General features: G+C 40.8%; 1 protein-coding gene across 10 annotated transcripts in view; it reads left to right on the top strand.

The window, feature by feature from the left end:
• AOAH (acyloxyacyl hydrolase) overlaps positions 1 to 22,970 on the top strand; it is a 114,822-nt gene that overhangs the window by 47,668 nt on the left and 44,184 nt on the right. For 9 of the 10 annotated variants that reach the window (XM_039336770.1, XM_039336772.1, XM_039336773.1 and 6 more), the window contains 4 exons: positions 15,304 to 15,360; positions 17,280 to 17,350; positions 18,167 to 18,227; positions 18,655 to 18,725. In XM_039336770.1, coding sequence (XP_039192704.1) covers positions 15,304 to 15,360; positions 17,280 to 17,350; positions 18,167 to 18,227; positions 18,655 to 18,725 — 260 coding nt within the window. The remainder of the gene's footprint in view (positions 1 to 15,303; positions 15,361 to 17,279; positions 17,351 to 18,166; positions 18,228 to 18,654; positions 18,726 to 22,970) is intronic. The other variant, XM_039336780.1, reaches the window with a different exon arrangement.

A 22,970-nucleotide genomic window follows, 5' to 3' on the forward strand; every position in this document is an offset into this window, starting at 1 on the left:
AGTCAGGGAACTCATGCTAGTAACCCAGAGCTGAGAAGGTCACAGAGAGCAAAGAAGTCTCCTAAATACTTAGAGGATTACATAACATTGCTGGCTAAACAAAAGCCAGGTAACGATAGGAGCACTGAGAAGCAGAACACTGCATAAAATAAATGTTTATATGTTGGTAGTAGTTTTAGCCCGGGGGAAAGGGGTGTTATGTACCGAGCCTTGCAAACGGCTCGGGCGTTTGCAGGCAGTCCCGGGCAGGTGCAAAGCTGCCCGGGACCAGACAGGCTGTCACCAGCGCCGTGCGCATGCGCGGGTGCTGGCGCGGGAAAAGTAACACATTTACCCGGGAAGCATTTATATAAGAAGCTGGGAGGTTTGGTGAGCTGCTGAAGCCATCTACTTGTAAGCTGAACACTGAATAAAGGAAACTGAGAACTTCAACTGCTTCTCGTGTCTGTTTTCCCGCCACGGACTCAACACTGTCCATATTTCGATGATGTCCTCATTGCAGGGGAGTCATCTCAGAATTTAGCTGAAAGATTAAGGGCAGTTTTGCTTCGTTTTCGAAGAACAGGCCTTAAACTCAAGAAGGAAAAAATGTAAGATAGGAGTCAATTCTACTGACTTCTTAGGATTCAGATTGATGCTCAAGGAATTCACCCTGCTGAAACAAAATTGCAAGCCATACAGCAGGCCCCAAGCCCTAAATCCAAAAGTGAATTGCAAGCCTTCTTAGGCCTATTAAATTTTTACCATGCTTTTCTCCCTCATAAGGCTGCTGTGGCAGAGCCATTACATAAGCTTTTAGACAAGCAAGCTCCTTGGCAGTGGACGAAAGTCCATGACAAGAGTTTCAATGAGGTTAAGGCCTTGCTCACGTCTAATTCTGTTTTAGCTCATTTCAATGAGCAAATGCCTGTTTGCATCGCCTGCGATGCATCTCCTTATGGGGTGGGAGCTGTACTTGGCCATCTGAAGGCTGATGGGACATAGGTCCCTATGGCTTATTATTCAAGGACTCTGTCTTCTGCAGTGCGGAATTACGCTCAAATTGATAGAGAAGCTTTGGCAATAGTGGCTGGTATTAAGAAATTTCATGATTTCTTATATGACCGCCATTTCACGGTCTATACTGACCACAAGCCTCTGCTGGGTTTGTTTACTACTAACAAACAGACCCCACACATTATTTCTCCTCGTATGCTGAGATGGTCCATTTTCCTGTCAGCATATGACTACACATTAATTCACAAACCAGGAAAGGAAATGGGTCATGCAGATGGCCTGAGCAGACTACCCCTGAACCAATTGGAGCCGGATCCTGCTCCAGCTATTAATATTCTCTCTATTCAAGAATTGCCTGAGTCTCCCCTCAATGCTAGGGATGTGGCTGCAGAAACTGCCACTGATCACACGCTTACATGCATGCTGACATGGGTGTTGTCAGGATGGCCTGACAATTGCTCAGATACTGAGTTCCAAAGTTTCTGGCACAAGAAGCATGAGTTTTCCACTTTCAAGGGTTGCCTGTTATGGGGTAGCAGGGTAGTGATCCCAGCCTCATTGAGGTCTAGAGTCTTGACCTCTCTGCATGAGGGTCATCCTGGCGCGCAGCCATTTTTGGTGGCCTGGGCTCGATAAAGCCATCGAGGCCCAGGTGCATGGGTGCCAGGTGTGCCAACAGTTGTGGCCTGAAATGCCTCAGGCACCAGTTTATAGGTGGGAGGAAACTCAAACACCATGGTCTAGGGTGCATATTGATTACGCTGGGCCTTTTCAGGGGCAATTCTTCCTGGTTGTTGTTGATAGCCATTCCAAGTGGCTAAAAGTTGTTCCTGTGTCCTCCACTACTACTGCCAAGACCATCCAGGTGTTGAGAGGAATTTTTGCATCTCACGGCCTTCCAGATGTTCTGGTTTCAGATAACGGTCCTCAATTTACCACTTCTGAGTTCCAGGCTTTTCTTCAGGCCAACTTGATACGTCATGTGACTTTGGCTCCCTTCCACCCATCCTCCAACGGACTGGCAGAAGAATGGTGCACACCACCAAAGATGCCCTCAAGAAACTGACTTACGGTAACTGGCATCACAGGTTAGCAGATTTTCTTCTTGCACACCGCACCACACCTTGCACTGCCACAGGGAAGAGCCCTGCTGAACTCCGCTGGGGTCGCCGCCTCATCACCAAACTGGACAGATTGCACTCCGACAGGGTGGCTTCACAGGTGTCACAACCGCGGGCACCTAGGAGACTCCAAGTGGGCGATCCGGTCTGGGCACGGAATTATGGGCCTGGTCATCTCTGGGTAACAGCTATGGTCTGCAAGGCCTCTGGGCCGTTGTCATATGAAGTGACCTTGGGTGACGGCTGCGTTCTTCACCAGCACATCGACCAGCTGCATTGGAGACTGGACTCTCACCCTTCTGCTCCTGGCTCTGCTTTGGGGGGGGAGGATCATAATATGCATTCTGGGATCAGTTTCACCGGTCTTCACTAGCTGCTGATGAGGCCATGGATGTATCATCACAAGGTTCCACAAGTGCTCAGAACAGGAATTCAATGGATAGGGGGTCATCCCACACATCCACAATTATTCCAGACAGGGAGACTGATCGGGGGTATCCACACAACTCACAAACTGAGAGAGAACAAGAGATACAGCAAGGGGTCTTGCCCAATTCTGCAATTGCTCCCAGAAGATCTACAAGAAAGGGGGTAGCCAGAGAGGCAACTCCTGACTCTGGCACTTCAGGCACGTGCCTGGGGCCACAGAGTACTGGGGTATTTCAGCTATTCAGTACTCTCCATCTGCTGGCCTTGGGTTCCTGGGACAGTGTTCCCAAGAATAGTCCATTGTGGATCCGGGGACTACCACCCCTCCAAGGTATGCTGGGTGGGTCAACCAGTTATCGGGGGCAGCAAAGTCCTCGCCTGCTGAGCTTGGTAGGTGAGCAGGTAGGCCAGGCAACAGTACCAGGGTCACCTGGAATTTTAGGGCAGCAACATCTTGGCTCACCTAGCCTGGTAGGTGAGCAGGTGGGCCAAGCAATCTCTCCTGGTCCGAGGAGGTCGCAGCGGGCCAAGTGCCCACACAAATATCTTAGGGACTTTGTGAAGTTGTTGTCAAGTTCAAGGGGAACAACTCATAAGAGCCCTCAATAAAAGGCATATTATTTTGTATTATTTTCCTGATTTCAGATACATGTATTCCCAAAACGAAGTGGAGGTGGTTTTGCCTGAGGGTAACCTCAAAACTTCCACAGTCAGTGCATTTGATTTAAGGAATTATATATCACTTCCCCACATTAGATCGTACATGTATGTGCGCAGAGAAGTTCCATCTAGGGGGGAGGGGTGTTGTGTCCTGAGCTGCAAAAGCAGGCTCGGGACGTTGCAATGGTCCCGAGCATTCCAGAAGCTGCCTGGGACCACGCTGAGTGGTGCCAGCCTTGTGTGCATGCTCAAGGCGCGAAACGCCAGATACTTTGTTATATTTCTGTCCGGGTCTCTGGTCGCTTAAGAGAGAGGCCTGCAAGCCTGTCAGTTGTTGGAGTGTTGGTGATTGTAAATAAAGAGCTGTTAACTTCGTCATGACTCCTCATTATTCGCCATCGAACGGAGGACTTAACAGGTTGCAAATCATCCAAGGTCACAGCCAGAATTTGGTGTATTCCAGATAGAAAAACCTGCAGTTCTTGACTCCTGCAAACACACCTAGAAACGCCAGCATTTCTAATGTATGAATGCATAAATATACTGTATTAAACAATCAAGGGGATATCATACATTATGTCTTATATTCTACTCAGTATTGAATGATTTGCTCAATTCCTAGTTACAAACATATATGCTTTAATTCCTTCATTTAATACTTTTATCACAATCAACAACCAACTTTCAACTCCACTTTCAGTGAAAACCTTTTATAATTCAAGCCTATTCATTTTATAATGTGTCCCCTAATCATCTTTGTTGCTCTTCTCTGTACTCTTTCTAGAGTCTCAAAATCTTTTTTACATTATGGTGACCAAAACTGGATGCAGTATTCCAAGTGTGGCCTTACCAAGGCATTGTAAAGTGGTATTAACACTTCATGTGATCTTGATTCTGTCCCCCTTTTTTGGCAAAAAAAACACTGCTGGCTCATATTTAAATGATTGTCCACTAGGACTCTGATATCCCTCTCACAGTTACTACTATTGAGCAAGGTACCCCTATACTATACCTGTGCATTTGGTTTTTCTTGCCTAAATATAGAACCTTACTTTTTTCACCATTGAATTTCATTTTGTTAGTTAGTGCCCAGTGTTCAAGTCTATCGAGATCCTCCTGTATCTGAAGCCTATCTTCTGGAGTATTGGCTGTTCCTGCCAGCTTAGCATCGTCTGCAATTTTGATGACTTCCCCATCTATCCCCTCATCCAAATTGTTGATGAAGATGTTGAAGATCACTGGGCCCAGAACAGAGCCCTGGGGCACACCACTACACACTTCCCTCCATGTAGATACGGTTCCATTGAGGACCACACGCTGAGTACGACCGGTCAGCCAGCTACAAATCCATCTGGTAGTGATGCTATCTAACCCACATTTTTCTATCTTATCGAGTAGTAGGTTGTGATCTACTTTATCAAATACCTTACTGAAGTCCAAGTAAATTATATCCACAGCATTCTTCTGGTCCACTTTGTCACTTGGTCAAAGAATGCAATAAGATTTGTCTGGCATGATCTATTTTTGACAAACCCATGTTGGCTTTTAGTAATGACTTTGTTTGCCTCTAGGTGTTCGCTGATTCATTGTTTGATTATCTTTTCCAGAATCTTCCCATGTATTGAGATCAGGCTGATAGGTCTGTAATTTCCTGGATCTATTTTTTTTCCTTTTTTGAAGATGGGAACTACATCAGCTCTTTTCCAGTCCTCTGGTAGTTCCCCAGTGCTCCAGGATCTTTGAAAAATATAGTTCACTAGTTCTGAGATCACATCTGCCAGTTCCTTGAGAACCTTGGGGTGTAATCCATCTGGTCCTAGTGATTTGAACTCATCTAGGCTGGACAGGTACTCACTTACCATTTTCCTGCCTATCTTAACTTGTGTTTCTATTCTGTTTTTATGGCACTATTTTTGATAAATTGGTCTGTTTTTTCCCTTTGTGTAAAGACAGATGCAAAAAACAAGTTAAATAGTTCTGCTTTCTCCCTATTGTTTGTCACCTTCTTGCCACTTTCACCCACTAATGGACCAATCATTTCCTTCACTTTTTTTGTTTTTTACATGTTGAAAGAAGCTTTTTTTGTTATTTTTGACTTTGGTCGCAAGCCTTAGTTCATTATGAGCCTTAGCTTTCCTCATTTCATCTTTGCAGGCTCGGGCTATTTGCTGATATAATGACTTAGTTATGTGTCCCTCTTTCCACTTTCTATACTTGTCTTTTTTGTCTTTCAATTTATCAGAGAGTTCTTTATGCAGCCACGCTGGTTTTTTTTGAGAGCTGTTATTTTTCCTCTTTGTTAGCATTATACTAGACTGGGCTTTTATTATCTCACTTTTCAAAATTTCCCAAGCTTCCTGAGTTGTTTTACCCTTGAGGATTCTCATCCATGCAATCCTTCCCAAGCCCTCTCTAAGTTTATTGAAATTAGCTTTTTTGAAGTCCAAGACTCTAGTCTGACTGTGTTCTATTGCTTGTGCTTCCATAATGTTGAATTCCAATTTTGCATGATCACTACCTCCCAAGGTTCCTGTGGCTTTAACACCTTCTATCATTTCATCTCTGTTAGTGAGAATTAGATCCAAAATGGCTAATCCCCTAGTTCTCTTCTCTACGTTTTGGGAGACAAAGTTGTCTGCTAGGTTTCTCAGGAATCTGTTTGATCTTCCATTTGGTGCAGAGTTTGTCTCCCAGTTGATGTCAGGGTAGTTAAAGTCCCCCATTACTATTGTGATGTGCTTCCTACATATCTTAGTTAGCTGACTATTTCCTCTGTTTGATTGGTGGCCTATAGTATACATCTATGGTAATGTCATTTTTTCCCCTTTTATATTGACCCAAATGCATTCAACACAGTTTTCATTATTGTTGTGCTCTATTTCTGTAGAGATGTAGTTATTTCTTATATAGAGAGCAACTCTACCTCCTCTTTTATTTGGTCTGTTTCTTTTAAATAATTTAAATCTCTCTAGCTTTGTGTTCCATTTGTGTGTTTCATCCCTCCATATTTCCATAATGGCAATAGTATCATATCTGCCCTCATTAGCCTGAATTTCTAGTTCACCCTGTTTGCTGTTCATACTCTGTGCATTGGTGTATAGACATTTGACTGATGACTGATCCTGTGTTTACTTTCTACATAACCTGTGTGGTGCCTGAGTTCCCCTATTGTCTTACCACCTATTTGGTTAGTGCACTTTGTGTGGCACTTGCTATTAAAAGCTTGATTTTGCTTGACAGCAAGGTTGATATTCTTATCCACAGACACATCTATGTTACATGCACTGATAGCCCCATAGTTTTTAGATTGCCAGGGACAGAGATGTTCTGTATCAATTAATTCACTGTCCCTGCTGTTTAGTTTAAATATTCCTCCAGAAAATCTGTGAATTTATAGCCAAGTAACTCAGTCCCTTTCTTTGATGGATGCAAACCATCTCTTTTGTACATTTTTTCATTGGACCAGATACTGACATCGTGACTAATATATCCAAAGCCTTCCCCTTTACATCACTCCTTTAGCCATATATTGAATTGTGCTATATGCTGGCCTTTTCATTTTGCTCCTTATACACTGGTAAAACCTGTGAAAAAGTAAGCCTACAGCCTATTCTGCTAAGTTTCTGCCCCAAGCTCTGGAAATCATTCTGCACAGAGAGTACATCTTTTTGGGACAGATCATTAGTGCCAAGATGTACAATAGCCTCCACATCACAGTCCTTGCTGGTATTTTTGTTTTAGAAATACGCTTCTTGTCCCTACTGGCAGTAGCACCTGGGAGATACCTGACCTCTTTTGAAACCTCTGTGTCCTTTCCTAAATTTACATCCCTTATAATTGAATCACCAACCAGAAGGTGGCTTCTCTTTTTGGATGCCTTTCTGTTCTTGCATGACTGATGTGTAATACCTGATTTTGTTTCCTTTCGTTTCATTTGATAATTCCTACTATTTCTTCATTACCTTTTAATAGTCCCAGAAATATATTTTCCATATTCCAAGATAATCAGCTAAACTCTGGAAAGACTGAGTGGTTTGGGGTGTGTGGAGCTTCCACTTCTAGGACTTTAACATCTTCAGTTTGGATGGGATTGCATTACCCCACACAACCCTGGTGCACAATCTGGTGATTCTTCTGGACTGAGCCCTTGTGCTCAGTCATTCAAGCTCTGATCATCTCACAGTTGCACTATTGTGATGCACTCTACATGGGGCTGCTACTAAAGAGTATCTGGAAGTTTCAGCTGGTGAAGAACACAGCCATGTGGTTACATTGCTGTTCCTTGGGTTGCACTTTTGCCATTTTCCTTCTCGGTCCAATTCAAGGTATTGGTTATTACCCATAAAGCACTGCATGGTATGAATCCAGGCTACATGAGAAACTAGCTCACCCTAATGGGATTGGTCCACCTAATCCATGCTGGCAGAAGGGACATGCTAAAGACCTCTTTATCCAGGAATTTTGGCTAGTGGGGAACAGAAGAAGAAGCTGTTCTGCCATGGCTCCTATCTTCTGAAACATCCTGCCACCAAAATGAGATCCACACCTACCCTTTTGGCCTTCTGAAAAGCCTTGAAAACATGGTTGTGCCAACTGATCTGGGGCCCCAAAGGGGGTAGGTACTTCAGAGATGGCTAATGGAATGGAGAATACCCCATCTCCTCTCTGTATGAATTTTGATACCTCCCTTTCCAGCCTGGTTATATTTATTTTAATTGAATTTTGAATTCATGATTTTTATTTATTGTTTGAATGTTCTAGGGCAGGGGTCTGCAACCTTAAATACTCAAAGAACCACTTGGACCTATTTCCCAGAGAAAAGGAAACACTGAGAGCCACAAAACAAGGGCTAAGGACCTTGATTGAAGAGTTTAATTAATTAAAAAGAAATAGAGGCTGCTGTGCATGAGTTCTCTCCCCCCTCTATCTTTCCTCTCCCTCTCCCTCTCCCTCTCTTTCTCTTTCCTCTCTCTCTTTCTTTCTCTCTCTCTCTTTCCTCTCTCTCCCTCTCTCTCATTCTCCTCTCCCTCTCTCCCTCTCTATCTCTTTCTCTCTCTCCCTCTCTCCCTCTCTTTCTCTCCCCCTCTCTCCCTCTCCCTCTTTTTCTCTCTCTTTCTCTCCCTCTCTCTCTTTCTCTCTCTCACTCTCTCTTTTTCTCCCTCTCTCTCTTTCTTCTCCATCTCTCTCTTTTCTCTCTCTCTCTTTCTCTCTCTTTCCTCTCCATCTCTCTCTTTCTCTCTTTTTTCTCCCCCCTCTCTCTTCCTCTCTTTCCTCTCCCTCTCTCTCTTTTTTCTCTCTCTCTCTCTTTCTTTTTCTCTCTCTTTCTCTCCCTCTTTTCTCTCCCTCTCTCTTTTTCTCTCTTTCTCTTTCTCCCTGTCTTTCTCTCCTCTCTCTTCCTCTCTGTCTCCTCTCCCTCTCCCTCTCTTTCTCTCTCTCTATCTTTCCTTTCCCTCTCTCCCTCTCTCTCTCTTTCCTCTCTTTCTCTCTCTCTCTTTCCCCTCCCCTCCCTCTCTTTCTCTCTTTCCTCTCTCTCCCCCCTCTCTCTTTTTCTCTCCCTCCCTCTCTCTCTCCCTCTCTCTCTCTTTTTCTGCTCACCTGGCAAGCTGGCTTCAGGCTGTTCTCCAATAAGCTGACACACATTATTGAGCTGGGTCTCTCCTGCCCTTCCTGCTTTCTGCTTTCTGCAGAGACACAGCAAAAGGAGGAGCCCAGCCCCAAAAGCTTGTCAGCTCGTCAGTACAGCGTGAGGCCAGTTTCTTTTTTACACACACACACACACACAGAGAGAGAGAGAGAGAGAGAGAGAGAGAGAGAGAGAGAGAGGAGAGAGAGAAGGGAAGCAGGGAAGCATAAGTGCCTCTCTCTGTCTGACTCTCTCTCTCTGCAAATGGCAGAGGAGGCTGGGAGCCACAGGAGAAGGCTCAAAGAGCCACATGTGGCTCCAAAGCCACGGACTGCCAACCCATGTTCTAGGGTATGTTTGGATTGAATGCTTTTAAGCTGCTTAGGGTTTCCACCGGTGAAAAGGGCGACATAAAAGCTTAATAAATAAATATTGACAAAAAGTTTGTATCTGAAAAAATGTAGCAGAATTAATTTTGTTTTGAAAGGTGGGATATTATGCGTTATAATACTTTCATTTTGTTTTGTTGAAAGCTGGAGCATTATGGGCGTTGGAGGTGTACTCTGGTGCTGAATTGATACTGTAGACACATATGACTTCACTGATAGGCATTCCTCCCACAGCTTCCCATCCTTCAGCTAGAATATTATAAACGCATTATATGCGAGGCAGTCCTTAAAGCTAGGCCACACATTAGAGTGAGGCAAAATACTATATCCAGGATAATAGATAACCTAGAACATGAGTTTGTTATTCTGTTGTATGAATACTGTTTTGGGTGTCAATAAAATACTTGGGCAAATGAGAGATGCTGATGCTTATACAAAAAAACTGTAGATGGGGATGAGATCTCAGGAGGCAAAACTTGTTGATGGTTCGACCTATGCAGAATTACTAAGGTGCATTTTCTTCAGCTGACCTTATTCCAACATCTTGGTAATAGATGTCTGTGGAGGTTATCCAGGTCATGGTTGTCCCAAAAGGTGCTTTTTTAAAATGGCAACTGGTCTTCCTTGATTTTTCTTGAAGACATTTCACTTCTCATCCAAGAAATGAAGATATTCAGCTCATCTGATGAGCTGAAAAAGTTTCTTGGGTAAGAAGTGAAACTTCTTCATGAAAAATCAAGGAACTCCAGTTGTAAAAAGGATCTTTTGGGACATTTTGGGATTAGATTTCCAGTAGACCTGTGGCAGGTCCCCAGCCTTTAGATTTGTAGAAAACAGCTAAAGATTTATCCTATTTTCTTGGCATTCCCTGCAAATTGAATCCAGCTTTATTTTTTTTGTAGAATGATTAAATATTTAGTACAAACATTTTAATGTTTAAAATGCTAATGATTTTGTTTTGAAAGCTGGAGTATTAAAACAAAACTTTTGTTTTGTTTTGTTTTGTTAAAAGCTGGAGCATTATTTTAAAAATGGGATGAGAGCAAAAAAGCCTCTAGGAGGTGATAGCCATTCTCCTAAAATCTCCAAAGTAAGAAAAATTGGCTGATTTTTTTCATTCCCATGCCATTTGATGATGTCACGTAATCACCAGGAGGCCTCCTGTGTAATTTACCAGTGTTCAAGAAGTTTTAACTAGAAAAAGATGGCTCCCTCTATTTCAAATATGACTTGGAAAAGGGGAATGAACCATAATACAGGTAGTCCTCAAGTTACAACCACAATTGAACCCAAAATTTATATTATTAAGTGCGAAATTTGTTAAGTGGCTTTTGCCTCTTTTTACAACTTTTCTCACCATGTTTGTTAAGTGAATCACTGCAGTTTTTAAATTAGAAACAAGGTTGTTAATTGAATCTGGTTTCCCCATTGACTTTGCTTGTCAGAAGGTTGAAAAAGGTGATCAAATCACCCCGGAACATTGCAATTGTCATAAATGTGAGTCAATTGTCAAGCATCTGAATGTAAGTCATGTGAGCAGGGGGATGCTGCAATGTTCATAAATGTGAAAAATGGTCATAAATCACTGTTATAACTTCAAATGATCATTATGCAAACTATTGTAAGTTGTGAACTACCTGTACAACAAGCTGCACTTTCTGGCTTAAATAAATAGTGAAACATTGAAAAAATAATGTATCTCTCAGGAGGAGTGACATAAATTCTTTCTGCGCTCTCAGTTTTTTTTTTTAATTGAAAGTTTTTTAAATTTTACAAAACAAATCCCCTCCCCGAAACCCCCCCCACCCTCCCATACCCTCCCCCCCTCCCCAAACCACCCAAACCCTCCCCCAACCTTCCCAGAGTTGAGTACAGGCTTAATTAAAATTTTTCAAAAAAAAGGAAAGAAAAACTTAAAACACATATAAATCCTAAACAAATCTAAATACCTTAAATTAAATAGGTTATCTTCTCTAAAAAAATAATAATTACAGTCCTTAAACACATTATAATATACTCTAAACATTTTCTAATATCATACTTATAATATTATTCATCATTCTGTATAAACTCCCTCCAACACACAAATTTAAACATTACTTTCTTTGAACATCTATACGTACAATATAAATCTAATCTCTCCCTCTTTCTTTATCATAAAACAAAAAAAAATAAACATATAAACCTTCATTATACCATTGAAACAAAACACTCTTTGAATACTTAAGCTAAATACTTAAACTTTAAACAAATTATCTTCTCTTAAAAATAATAATAATAACAATAATAATTAAAAATATCCAATCATTAAACACGTTGTAATATACTCTAAACCTTTTCATGTCATACTTATATTCCATCATTCTTTATAAACTCCCTCCAAAACACAAATTTGAACATTACTTAAAACTTAAAACATTAAAATCCCCTTATACGCATTTAAATCTTTACCAATAACAAGTACCATCTTAAACATATTGTAATATACATCTTTACCAATAACAAATTGCTTAATAATAATAATAATAATAATAATTTTAAAAAACCCAAACATTGAAGACATTATAATATACTCCAAACCTATTCATAACATACTTATATCAAATAAATACCTAAACAAAATACTTAAACTTAAACTTCTTATCTAAAATTTTCATTCAGTCTCCATATCAGACTCTCTTGCCCATAAGCATCGAAAGAAATGCGTTAAAATCTGCCCTTGAAGATAGCTCCAAAAAATTTGTAAGTCCTGGTTCTCCCACAAACTCAGGAACCAATACCTGTGAAGCTTCCTCAACCTCCTTCTTCTGTTGGTCTTTCTCTTTACGTTTATATGTTACTTTTTCTTTACATTTATATGTTACACAAGTCTCAGGAACCAATACCTGTGAAACTTCCTCCACCTCCTTTTCTTTACGTTTATATGTTGGACAAGTTGTCTTCTGGTCTATCATCTCTTGTGGAACTTCCTTGAGCTTCTTCTGTTGATCCTTTTCTTTACAGTTATATATTGCATAGGTTATCTTCTGCTCATCCATCTCTACTTGTTGAGGCCTCCCATTTTTAATTAACATAGGTTCTTCAGACTGCAATTCTGGCATTAAAGGTTGCTCCAAAGAATTTATAAATCCTACTTCTCCCTCAGATTCAGGAACCAATACTTGTGGAACTTCCTTAAACTTCTTCTGTTGATCCTTTTCTTTACAATTATATGTTGCACAGGTTGTCTTCTGCTCCTTCATCTCTACTTGTTGGGGCCCCTCAAACTGCAATTCTGCCTTTTTTTCTTCCAAAGCTTTAAGCATAGTAGGTGACGATGAGCATACCCCCAGGACCGAAGTATAAAAATCTTTTGCTTTAGAAACAGTATTAAGACTATAACGTATCCCCAGGTAGCTCACCACCATTCCAGTCGGAACATCCCATCTAAACAAAATTTGTCTCTTTTTAAGTTCGTCTGCTAAAAAAGCAAACTCCTTTCTTCTTCTTAAAATTTTTGGTGGGATCTCCTTTAAAATTATAACATCTTGTGAAGCAATTTGAAACCTCTTCTTATAAAAGGCTTGTATAATTTGATTGCGCAGGGATCTTTTCCCAAAGTAAATTACTACGTCTCTTGGCAAATTCTTTTGCTCTGCCACCACAGAGTTAACTCTAAATGTCTGATCAATTCCACTAAGTATTTCCTCTTCTTCTCTATTCAGAATCACAGCAAAGTCCTTTGCCACCATCTCTCTCAAATCTCCTTGCACAGACTCATGTAAACCTCTGATTCTTAAGGCATATTCCATTTGTTTATATTGAAGCATAAGAATCTCATCTTGAAAGTTTTTCATCTCTTTTTCCATACTTTCAAATTTTTCCTCCATCAATTCCAATTTTTCTACTACCTCTTCTACGCGAGAATTCAACTTTTCAAGAACAGAGGCAACTCCTTTTAAAGTCAAAACTATCTCTTGCTTCAAAGTCTTATTATTTTCCTCTAAAATCTCTTTCATTTCTCCCCTAATTTGAAGTATAACATCTCCCATCATATCTTGCAAGTCCTTCACCATTGTTGACTGTGGCAAGGAAGAAGGTGAAACTATTAATTTAGATTGTTGCCCTGATGATAACACCGAAGAAGAAGCCACCTTGGAAGCTATAGAGATTACTGGACGCTTTGGAGCCATCTTAAAAAAAAACTTTACTCCTTCTTAAAAATTGCAAGAATTAAGCAAAAAAAAAATAAAAAATTAGCTCCATAAATTCAAAAAAAAAAATCCTCCAAAAGGGGATCATTATGATAAAATATAAAAAAGGAGTTCAAAAAAGAAAAAGAAAAAAGAGAAAAAAAAATTAAATAGAAAAAATCCATTCCATTTTTTAAAAGTACCAAAAAGTACAAAATACAAAACACAAAAACTAAACAAAAATAATAATACTAACACTCCATTCCAATCATAAAAAAAAACCAAAAAGAAAAAAGGAAAGGGAAAAAAAAGAAACACCAAAAATGCTTCTAAAATCCATAAAAGCCGATCGCCATTTTCTTTTCACTTTCATCAAAAGAAAAGAAAAAAAGAATAAAACATCATTCCAATCATTAAAAGGAAAAGAAAAAAAAAGAAAAAGGGGAAGAAAAACACCAAAATATCTACCGATCACCGTTCTAGCTTCCCAAAAGGAAAAAAAGATAGAAAAAACACCGGAAAGTCTGCTGATCGCCATTTTACTTTCCCTTTCAGCAAAAAGTAAAAAATAAAAAGAGGGAATATAAACGTAAAAATAAATCTTTAAACAAAATCCATATAAAGTCAAAGAAAGCAAAAGTTAAATCCTATAGTCAACTCTGTCCGCTTCTAAGAAAAACTCACCAGATCTCTTTAAATGTGGAGGTGGTTGCAACGGCTTGTTTTGTCCCTAGGGACAAAAGCAGCTGGGAAGCGGAGACAGTCTGAACTCCGTGGGAGCACTCCTTTCACACACACCCCCCAAAAAATATTGGGGGTGCGTAAGTGGCTCTACCACTATTCAGACAACCCTCTTCCCCCCCCTTTGCCCGGGAGGGGGATTTTGAACCGCTGAACAGCTGGTGTCCGCTGTTCATAGCGATTCATTACACTTACCCAGGAGGACGGCTACGAAGTAGCCGCCATCGCCCGCGCAGATCCACCGGAAGTCGCGCTCTCAGTTTTATAATTGTACTATATAGGTTCCTTTCTGAGCATTACAGTATATGAAATATAGAGTATTAAAACTGAAAATTAGTTGTTCATTTACTAGCTTGTCAGGTGTAAGAAATAAATAATTGATATTAATGTTTGAAAATATCACCTCTTTGACAGGATAATAGAGCTTCATTTACCAGGGATGCCAACTTTCATATGTGTGAGCCACCCAATATTACTCTTAACGTTATTCACTGATCTCTCCAGGAAAACAAAATATTTGGAAAGTCAGCAACCATTTACATAAATGGAAGCTAAAATATGCTAATTCAGGGCTCATAGTAATAATAGCTTGCTTTAACTATGGTTTATAGAATAAGCCAGAAAGGCTGGCCAATTTTCAGGGCATTTTATCTATCCTACAATATGCAGGGCCAGAATTAAATCAAGTACTTTTTACTTTGGTTGTAATGATTTCCTTAGAACAATTTTACAGGCCGTGTTAGATTAAGAAATTTGTTGATTAGTATTTCTCAACTTCAGCAATTTTGTGTATTCAAAGAGGGTTGAACGTATCTGTTGGATTTTAGGTGCCTCTCTAAAACTGGGCCCTGTTTCTCTTCAGTGGTCTCCAGTCTGAAAAATACCTGGGTTTCATGCTTATATCCATTAGCCAAGCATCCTTGGGAGATGAATCAAGCCATAAAGTATAATCTTTGCAAGAAAAAGAATGAGACTCTCCATAAATGAATATTTACAGATGGAATGTTATAGATTGGCAAACAGGCAAGTGATGATGAACCCAGATATAAATAACTGATGAAGCACAGTCAAACATTCATCATTATGAATCCCATAGATACATGTTATCTGAAATTATGAGTAGAAATAACCTGCTGGATTATAAATGACTTTCTTTTATTTTGTTTTCCTAGGAAAGGTTTAACATAGCTATAAAGAAATTAGAAGGAATGTTTACAACTAGAAGCCAGGTAAGGAATTGCATCAAAGCATATTTTTCATTTTGATGTACTTGCAATTGGTTAATGCTGAAGCCAGATTAATTCAAAATATACATACAATAAATCTTTTTGAATCATTAAGTGAGATGAAAACTCGCTTTTTATTACTGTATCAAGGGGGGAAAAAATCTGAATTGCTAGGAAGAAAATGAGTATCAGCACAAAGACACAGAAAAGGAGCCCTGAGAGAAAATATATATGTCAAGCACAAGAGAAATTGCACAAATGTTAACATATTTTAATCATAGGAAATCAAACACTACTGAAAAATATGAATTGGCATTTTAGAAGCAGTACCTCTGAGCAAAGAACCCTGAAATTGCTGTTCTTCTTATCCTTTTGAGTCTAGACTTAACAGTACATCAAGAAAAACTCATCCATGACCATAATCCCTGGCTATGGACTGATATGTTTGTGTATTGACCCATAGCTCAACAATACTTCCACGGAAAAAGTTTCTTGATGTTTGCAGGAAGGGCTGGGAAAGCTTCTGCCTTTGAATAAACAACACTGACCTAGGCAGAGCAGTGGTCAGTTTTTGATATTATAGAATTTCCCATGGTTATAAGTTCTTGTGCTTTTTGTTTGGTTTTTTTTAACTTGTTTTATTTTTTTATTTATATATAAAATACAAAGAAAAATAGAATTAGGAAATTAAGGGAGGGAAAAAGAGAGGGAAGAGACGGTACAAGGGGTAAAGAAAAAAAAGTTGTTGACTTCCAACTCTTTTTAGCAGAGGTCCCCAACCTTTTGGGCACCAGGGACCAGTTCCATGGAGAGAGGTTTTTCCGTGGACCGGAGGTTGTATGGTTTTGTGCGCTGCCTGCATCCTGCAGATGGGGCTTTGCTTGTTCGTGCGGACTGGTTGCTGGCATGCTGCGGCCCGGTACTGGTCCACGGACCGGGGGTTGGGGACCCCTGATTTTTAGCCCACTACAAGATAAAAACACTCCAGCCTCAACTTTTTGTTTTTACACATTAATATATAACTAGCCATTTCTATAACAACAAATCTATCTAATCGACAAAACCAAAGTCAAAGTAGGTAATATCATCAGTGTTGATAAGGAGTGCAGTTTACTCTCATATATTCTAGTAGTGGCTTGTACTGTCGGTGTTGGTGAAATGGTCTTAGAGTTTCTTTGGTTGTGCAGTTTACTATTTACTGTTGGCTTGTTTGGCAGTTGCTTGATTGAGGTATTGTTTACTTGGTTTTTTCATCTGATATTAACATTGGAGTTAATCTGTGCTCATCTGGGTCTAATTGCTGGTAGGGAGGTGTTTTGACCTTTTTGTTACCTGTTTCACTTACCTATTGTCTCTTTTGCATATTATTTAGATATTGTTTATGTCTATATGTCTCTGATGGCTAATTTGTCAGAGCACCAGGCTTCTAGGGATAAATCTGTCCATATGTTATGAAATTAAAGGGTTTTCATCATGTCTTCTGATTGCTGAGAGCAAACTCCACTCCTTACTAGCCCTAATTTGGGTAATGAAATATCTTCAAGAAAACAAAGAAGCTCAGAGAGTTCTCAATTCTTAGGATTTCAGTACCTATCCCATTAAAAGATGCTTTTGTTCTTTTGCTCTTAACTCTTATAATACGAATATGGACATATTCTATGTAGAGTTTCTATGTATCTAAAATGTCCCCATTGTTAAAAAAAAAAGATGGACCTTCTTGTTATTATACTTTTATTATTAAGCAATGAATACAATAAAATATTTTTGATTTGACTTTAATAATTTTGCTTAAATGATGTACTATAAGCAGATTTATAATGTTGAAACCTGTTGCAAAATTCCCTTATCATTGAAGTATTTATCTATTCTATTGAGAATTACATGTAGTTATCAGCAGTTAATCATCTGTTTTCAATTTCCAGAAATACGTGCATGAACTATCATTTATATGTACGCTTCCTTTTATGAGAAATCTGTGCCGGAGAATTGAATTGTATGTATTTTTAAATTTCTTTATTTTCAAATAACTTTATGCTTTGCACTGATAACTCCATGAACACCTTCCAAGGTGTTAACTAGAGGCCCAATCCCACTTGACAGGATATTTTTTTAAAAAAAATATTTTAAATAAAAGCAATTTAATGGGGGAAAGAATATTTTTCTGGAAATGAAAAGCCAAAAATATGTTATTAAAATTCTGGCTGTATTCACTAGCCTGAAAAACATTTAAAAGATAAAACATCCAGTTCGTTTTCCGAGGCAAGCAAAATGCTGAACAGCTGCATCAAGCTCAGGCATGTCCATAATACACAGTACAGGTATCCTACCTTCATGCAATGCACACATCAAGCAGTAGTGTTTTGTTCCACTCACTATTTTGCCTCCTGTCCTCCAGTTGTGGATGGCTCTGCTCTACAAAGCAAATAGTTACTGTATATATAGGATTTCATATTGTTCTCAGAAGCTGGCAAACAAGCAAGAAGAATGTTCAAATGGCTATTGCAAAATTTGGTAGACAAGGTGTCATAAGTGTCAGGGAGAGGGGGACAAGAAGTGAAGAAATCACTTAGAGTGATTTGCTAGCCAAATCACTCTAAGAATATTGGTGCCCATAACCTGGGAGAGGGGAGTTCAATTTATTATTACATCTTGAGTCCAAGGGCGCTTTTAATTACAGAACAGATTGCTTGCATTATGAAGGACACTACTTAATGCAGGGAAGTGAACAGAATTCTAAAATGAAAAAGTTTACAGCACACTCTAAATAAAGAAAATGTGCATGTTTTGTACCCTGCTTTTTCTCCCTCAGTTTTGTCAAGAACCAGTTACCATTCGTAGATCTTGATGGAGATAAGTTTAGTACTTACCAGGTAAGTATAGCCAATTTGATTTCTCAGAAGAGCATCTTATAAAATCCAAAAAGCCTTTTGTTTCATGTATTTTACAACCTTGAAATACTGTTTTCTTTTGGGTGAAGGGTAATAATTACTTTTTTTGTTTCCTTTTTGGAAATGTAGTCATGGAATTAAGTTGCCCAGAGAAGCAAATTACTTTGCTAAAGGGCATCATATTTATTGAATTATTAATAAATGTGAAACAAAGTTATCTGAAAAAAATTAAATTGTCAGAGTGTTTTATTTTTCCATTAAAATGAGCAATATAAGTTTTCTGAACGTAACTGGCAAGAAGATATTTGATTTGTCAGACTCTCCTTTTTTCCTCCTTTTCTTAGACTTTAATACCTAGAGGGTGAAAACAACAAATCAACAATCTCATTTTGCTCTTCTTCCTAATTAGAATTTGAGAGGGTATTACTGGAGAGGCCAAGACTGTAATGACCGAAATGCTGCTGTGTACCCTGGTAGACGGTAAATCTCATCTCTTAATCATGATGCCTTTTTAAATAACTATAAATATATTTTTATTCTATGAAAAGAGATTTGGGAGGACTTGCAAATGATTTGCTATATTCAATGGTGATACATGATCAACAGCATGGCAGTGGTCCCTGACAAATCAATTGGAACTTCCAATAATTCTTAACCAATAGCTTTCTTAAAAAGGAAGATGTTTTTGATACAATGAAGAATTATTAAATTGATCTACAATACTATATGATACAAGAGCCAGTTTGGTGTAGTAGTTAAAGCCCTATGCTAGAAATCAGGAGACTAGATGTAGTCCTGCCTTAGACATAAAGTCACTAGGTGACCTTATCATTTTCTCTCAGCCCTAGGAAAGAGGCAATGGCAAACCATTTCTGAAAAATGTTGCCAAGAAAATTGCAGGGATTAAATTCACTAGGATTTAAAAACTATCTTGAAGGTGTACACACGTGCACATATACACATACACACACACACACAGAGAGAGAGAGAGAGAGAGAGAGAGAGAGAGAGAGAGGGAGGGAGGGAGGGCGGGAGGGAGAGAGCAATACATTATTTATCCCATTTAGTTATATTTTAGAAATTTGCTTAATAAATTTGAATTGATTTCATTCACAGTATGTTTTATTTCACAGGAATCATAAAATATACCTTTCTAACTATGATATATTCTTCAATTGTGTGGCAAAAAATTGATAAGCTTTGTTTCATGGTGATGACAATCCATCTAAGTCTTAAGAAAGGAGGGATCCTTATTCTACCATTGTCTTTGAAATACACCAGAAAATGATTGGAAGGATTCCTGTTAAGAATGAGGGAAAAATATTTCGGAAGAAAATGTGAAGTAAAGCAGTTATTCTTCCAAATTTATATTCTGATTTATTTTATGAATTAAAATAAAAGAAACGTGCATATATTAGTGGAAGCCACATAAAAAATGCATTCTTCATAGCTTGAAAAAGGAGTTAGAATTAAGCTAAAACTTTGGCCCCATTCATTCCTTTGTTACACATATACCCCAGGGAGAATTTCCTTTCTCCAGTGGTGGGATCCAGCTGGTTCACACCAGTTCGGTAGAACTGGTAGCTAATTTTTTGTTGCCCAGGCTCAGAATGGACTTCCAGAAGCGGCATCCACACAGAGAATTGGTTGTTCACATATTTGAATCCCACCACTGCCTTTTGTCAATGCTGCTAACATCGGATGCTCTTGCTTTGACAACAAATGAAAATGCAGCCATTTTCTCTATGCTTTTAGAATTAGTTGATGCTGGGAGGGGGGATATGGATGAGAATCCAGCTAGTCATAACAATAAATACTCAGCCGTGGGAACCCAAGGACATTGGGCCCAGAGTTGATAGCGTTTTGGCTGGCTGGAGAGCTGGGGAGGAAGCCCGTGCTTCAAGCTAATTGGGAAATGTGATTTATGACTGTTTATTGGAGGTGAGAATTGCACTTAGTTATTTTGTATCCAGGTGAGGAGAATTTAGTTTTTGGGTTCAAGTATGTAGTGCCGATACTTTGTTTCCTGAATAAAAATTCTTTAAGGTACACAATGCCTCAAAGTTCTTTTGAAGGGTTTCATCTTTTGGAACCATGACATTAACCCCAAAACTCCAATTTTTCCCTATCCATCCTGGGGTCCCGAGCTTCAGTTGCTGTCTCTAGAGTCAAGGGATAGATCGACAAAGATTTGGGAAATATTTTAACATGGAATAGGAAGGGGCACCAGAAACCAGCAGTGGCAGTGGCTGCTGCCTCAGAGGAGGGAGCGCAGGCCAGTGCACTGGTGGAGAAGGAATCTTTTCAGGTCTCCCAGATGGGGGCAAGACCCAAGCTGCGAGGACAACTGATCGGGTCATCGGACTGGACTTTACCCAGTGGAGACTTTAGACACCTCAAGATGGCCTTGCCACAATCAAGTGCTTCGAAGGCAGATGAAGTCGAGCTGCAAAGAGGAGCTTCTCGCAAGTCGCATTCCCCGGACCAATGGAGAGGCATGAAATCAACTACCACTGAGGACTCTGGTGAGTGGAAGTACCTGTCCACAATCCATAGTCAATCAGTGGAGAAGTTGGAGTTAGAGATGAGACGTGGGGAACATCCCTCCCCTTCTCCATACGCGATCAATCATAATGATTGGTGGGGGAGCCACCAACTCATGTTGAGGGGAAGCCCCAGCCCCACCTGTGCAGGGCAAGCAGCTTCCCCATCCACAAAGCCACCTACAATAGCCTCCAGCTCCACAGAGAGGGAAAGCCCTGTCGCCACTCCAGACATGGCAGCCCGGACTGATGTGCTTACCGGCCACCCAGCCTGAGGCCTCTACAGCAATGGGGGATGCCACAACCCACACAGCTGGGAGGCCAACAGCTGCTGGTGGTGCAGAAACAGCATTGAGGGGGCCTCAGCCCCCTAAAGTGCAGCAGCAGCTGGGGACCTTTCAGCAACCGGGATAATACAGCTACCAGGAGTCTGCAACCGTTGGGAGTGCAGCAGCAGCAGTGGGGCTGGCCACCATCTCTGAATGTACATCAACCGCTGACGGGCCCACAACCATTGGGGATCCCACAACAACCACTGCTGGGGCTGCAGGGGGGCCTACAACAAACAGGGATGCCACAACTGCCTGTAGGTCAGCAGCAGTGGGGGAGGCAACAGCCCCCAAATGTGCAGCAACCACTGGGAGGCCTGCAGCAACTGGGGGTGCCACTTCAGCAGTCGCTGAGGCCATTGGGGATCCTACAGCAATTGGGGATGCCACAGCTGCTGGCCGTGCAGCAACATCCGTGGGGATGACAACAGCCCCCAAACATGCAACTGGGAGGCCTGCAGCAACTGGGGGGTGCTACAGCCACCTTGGGGAGGCCAGCAACTGATCGGGTTGCAACATCCACAATGGGGAGGCCAGAAACCACCAGGAATGCAGGCTCACTGGAGCTGATGGTGCCTCCCCTTAGAACAACTTTTGATGGAGACCCAGAGAAGCTGATTTTCTTCCTCAACCAGGTGCATTCCCACATTAACCTCTGTGCCTATTACTACCCAAACACAGCCACTATAGTTGACGTGGTTGTGTCCAATTTGGAAGGGGAAGCATCCAAGTGGCTGAACAATTTATACAACAATCAAGCACCTGAGTTGGGGGACTTCCACCTCTTCCTCCTAGGACTGAGAGCTAGGTTCGAGGACTCATCCATTGCCCTCAAAGCAGAGGAGCAAGCCCATAAGATAAAACAAGCTGGCAGGCCTACCCTGGAATATGTAGTTTTGCAAGAGTTTTGCAAGATAGCCAGCCAAATAAAGAGGTGGCCCAAACAATCCCTAGTTCATCACTTCAAGGAGGGACTGGATGACCACCTCTCCCAGGCTTGTGTCTATCAAGCAGTCCCTAATCAATTGCAAGAATAGTACCAGGCAGCAGTAAGACTGGATGTCCAGCTTGCCCGCTATAAGAAGCCACAACCACAAGAAGATGGGCCGAGGCCAGATCAACCCAAATGGCAACCACCACCCTGAAAGCCTCCAACTGCCGCAGTCACTGAAAGCCCCAAGCCACCTGCAGGCCCATTGATCAAATATTTCAGATGTGGACAACAGGGACATCGAGCAGCAAGATGCCCAGTCTCTTACCCTCAACAGCAGAATGGACCGGGACCATAGCAAGGAAGAAACCAGCCCAGCAGCCAGCAAAAGAGAAATCCAACTGGATTGCACAGGAATCCATTGCCTAAGTCACGTTGCCCATGCAGGAGAGTGCCAAGGCCCAAACCAGACCTGCCGCTGCTCTGCCCTCCTATGACAGCGACGATGAAGGAGAGAATGACCCAATGGTGAGTTGACCCGTTCCATCTTTCTCTTTGCCTGCCAAGCTCATAATCCCTAAGATGGGGTCACAGGTAGATCTGAAAGTACTAGCGGACTCAGGATGCTCTCACTGCATTATGAGCTTACCACTTGTCATGAAAATGGGCATACAAGCAAGGCTGCTCTCCAAACTCATGAGGTTGAGCAAGCCGATGGCTCCCTAATGGGAGGAACCTTAGTCATGCAATTAACTGAACCCATACACTTAGAAATAGGTGAGCACTGGGAGTTCATTTGTTTCATGGTGGCTCTGAAAATGACTGAGGCTGTGATCCTAGGGCTAGCCTGTGTAGACAGATGGAAGCCGTTTATCTGGTGGGAGAAGGGAATGAGAACTGTGAGATTACCTATAGGATCCAA

This window comes from Crotalus tigris, unplaced genomic scaffold, assembly GCF_016545835.1.
Source record: "Crotalus tigris isolate CLP2741 ecotype Arizona unplaced genomic scaffold, ASM1654583v1 scf7180000017666.379230911805:20528666, whole genome shotgun sequence".
NCBI classification, from domain to species: domain Eukaryota; kingdom Metazoa; phylum Chordata; class Lepidosauria; order Squamata; family Viperidae; genus Crotalus; species Crotalus tigris.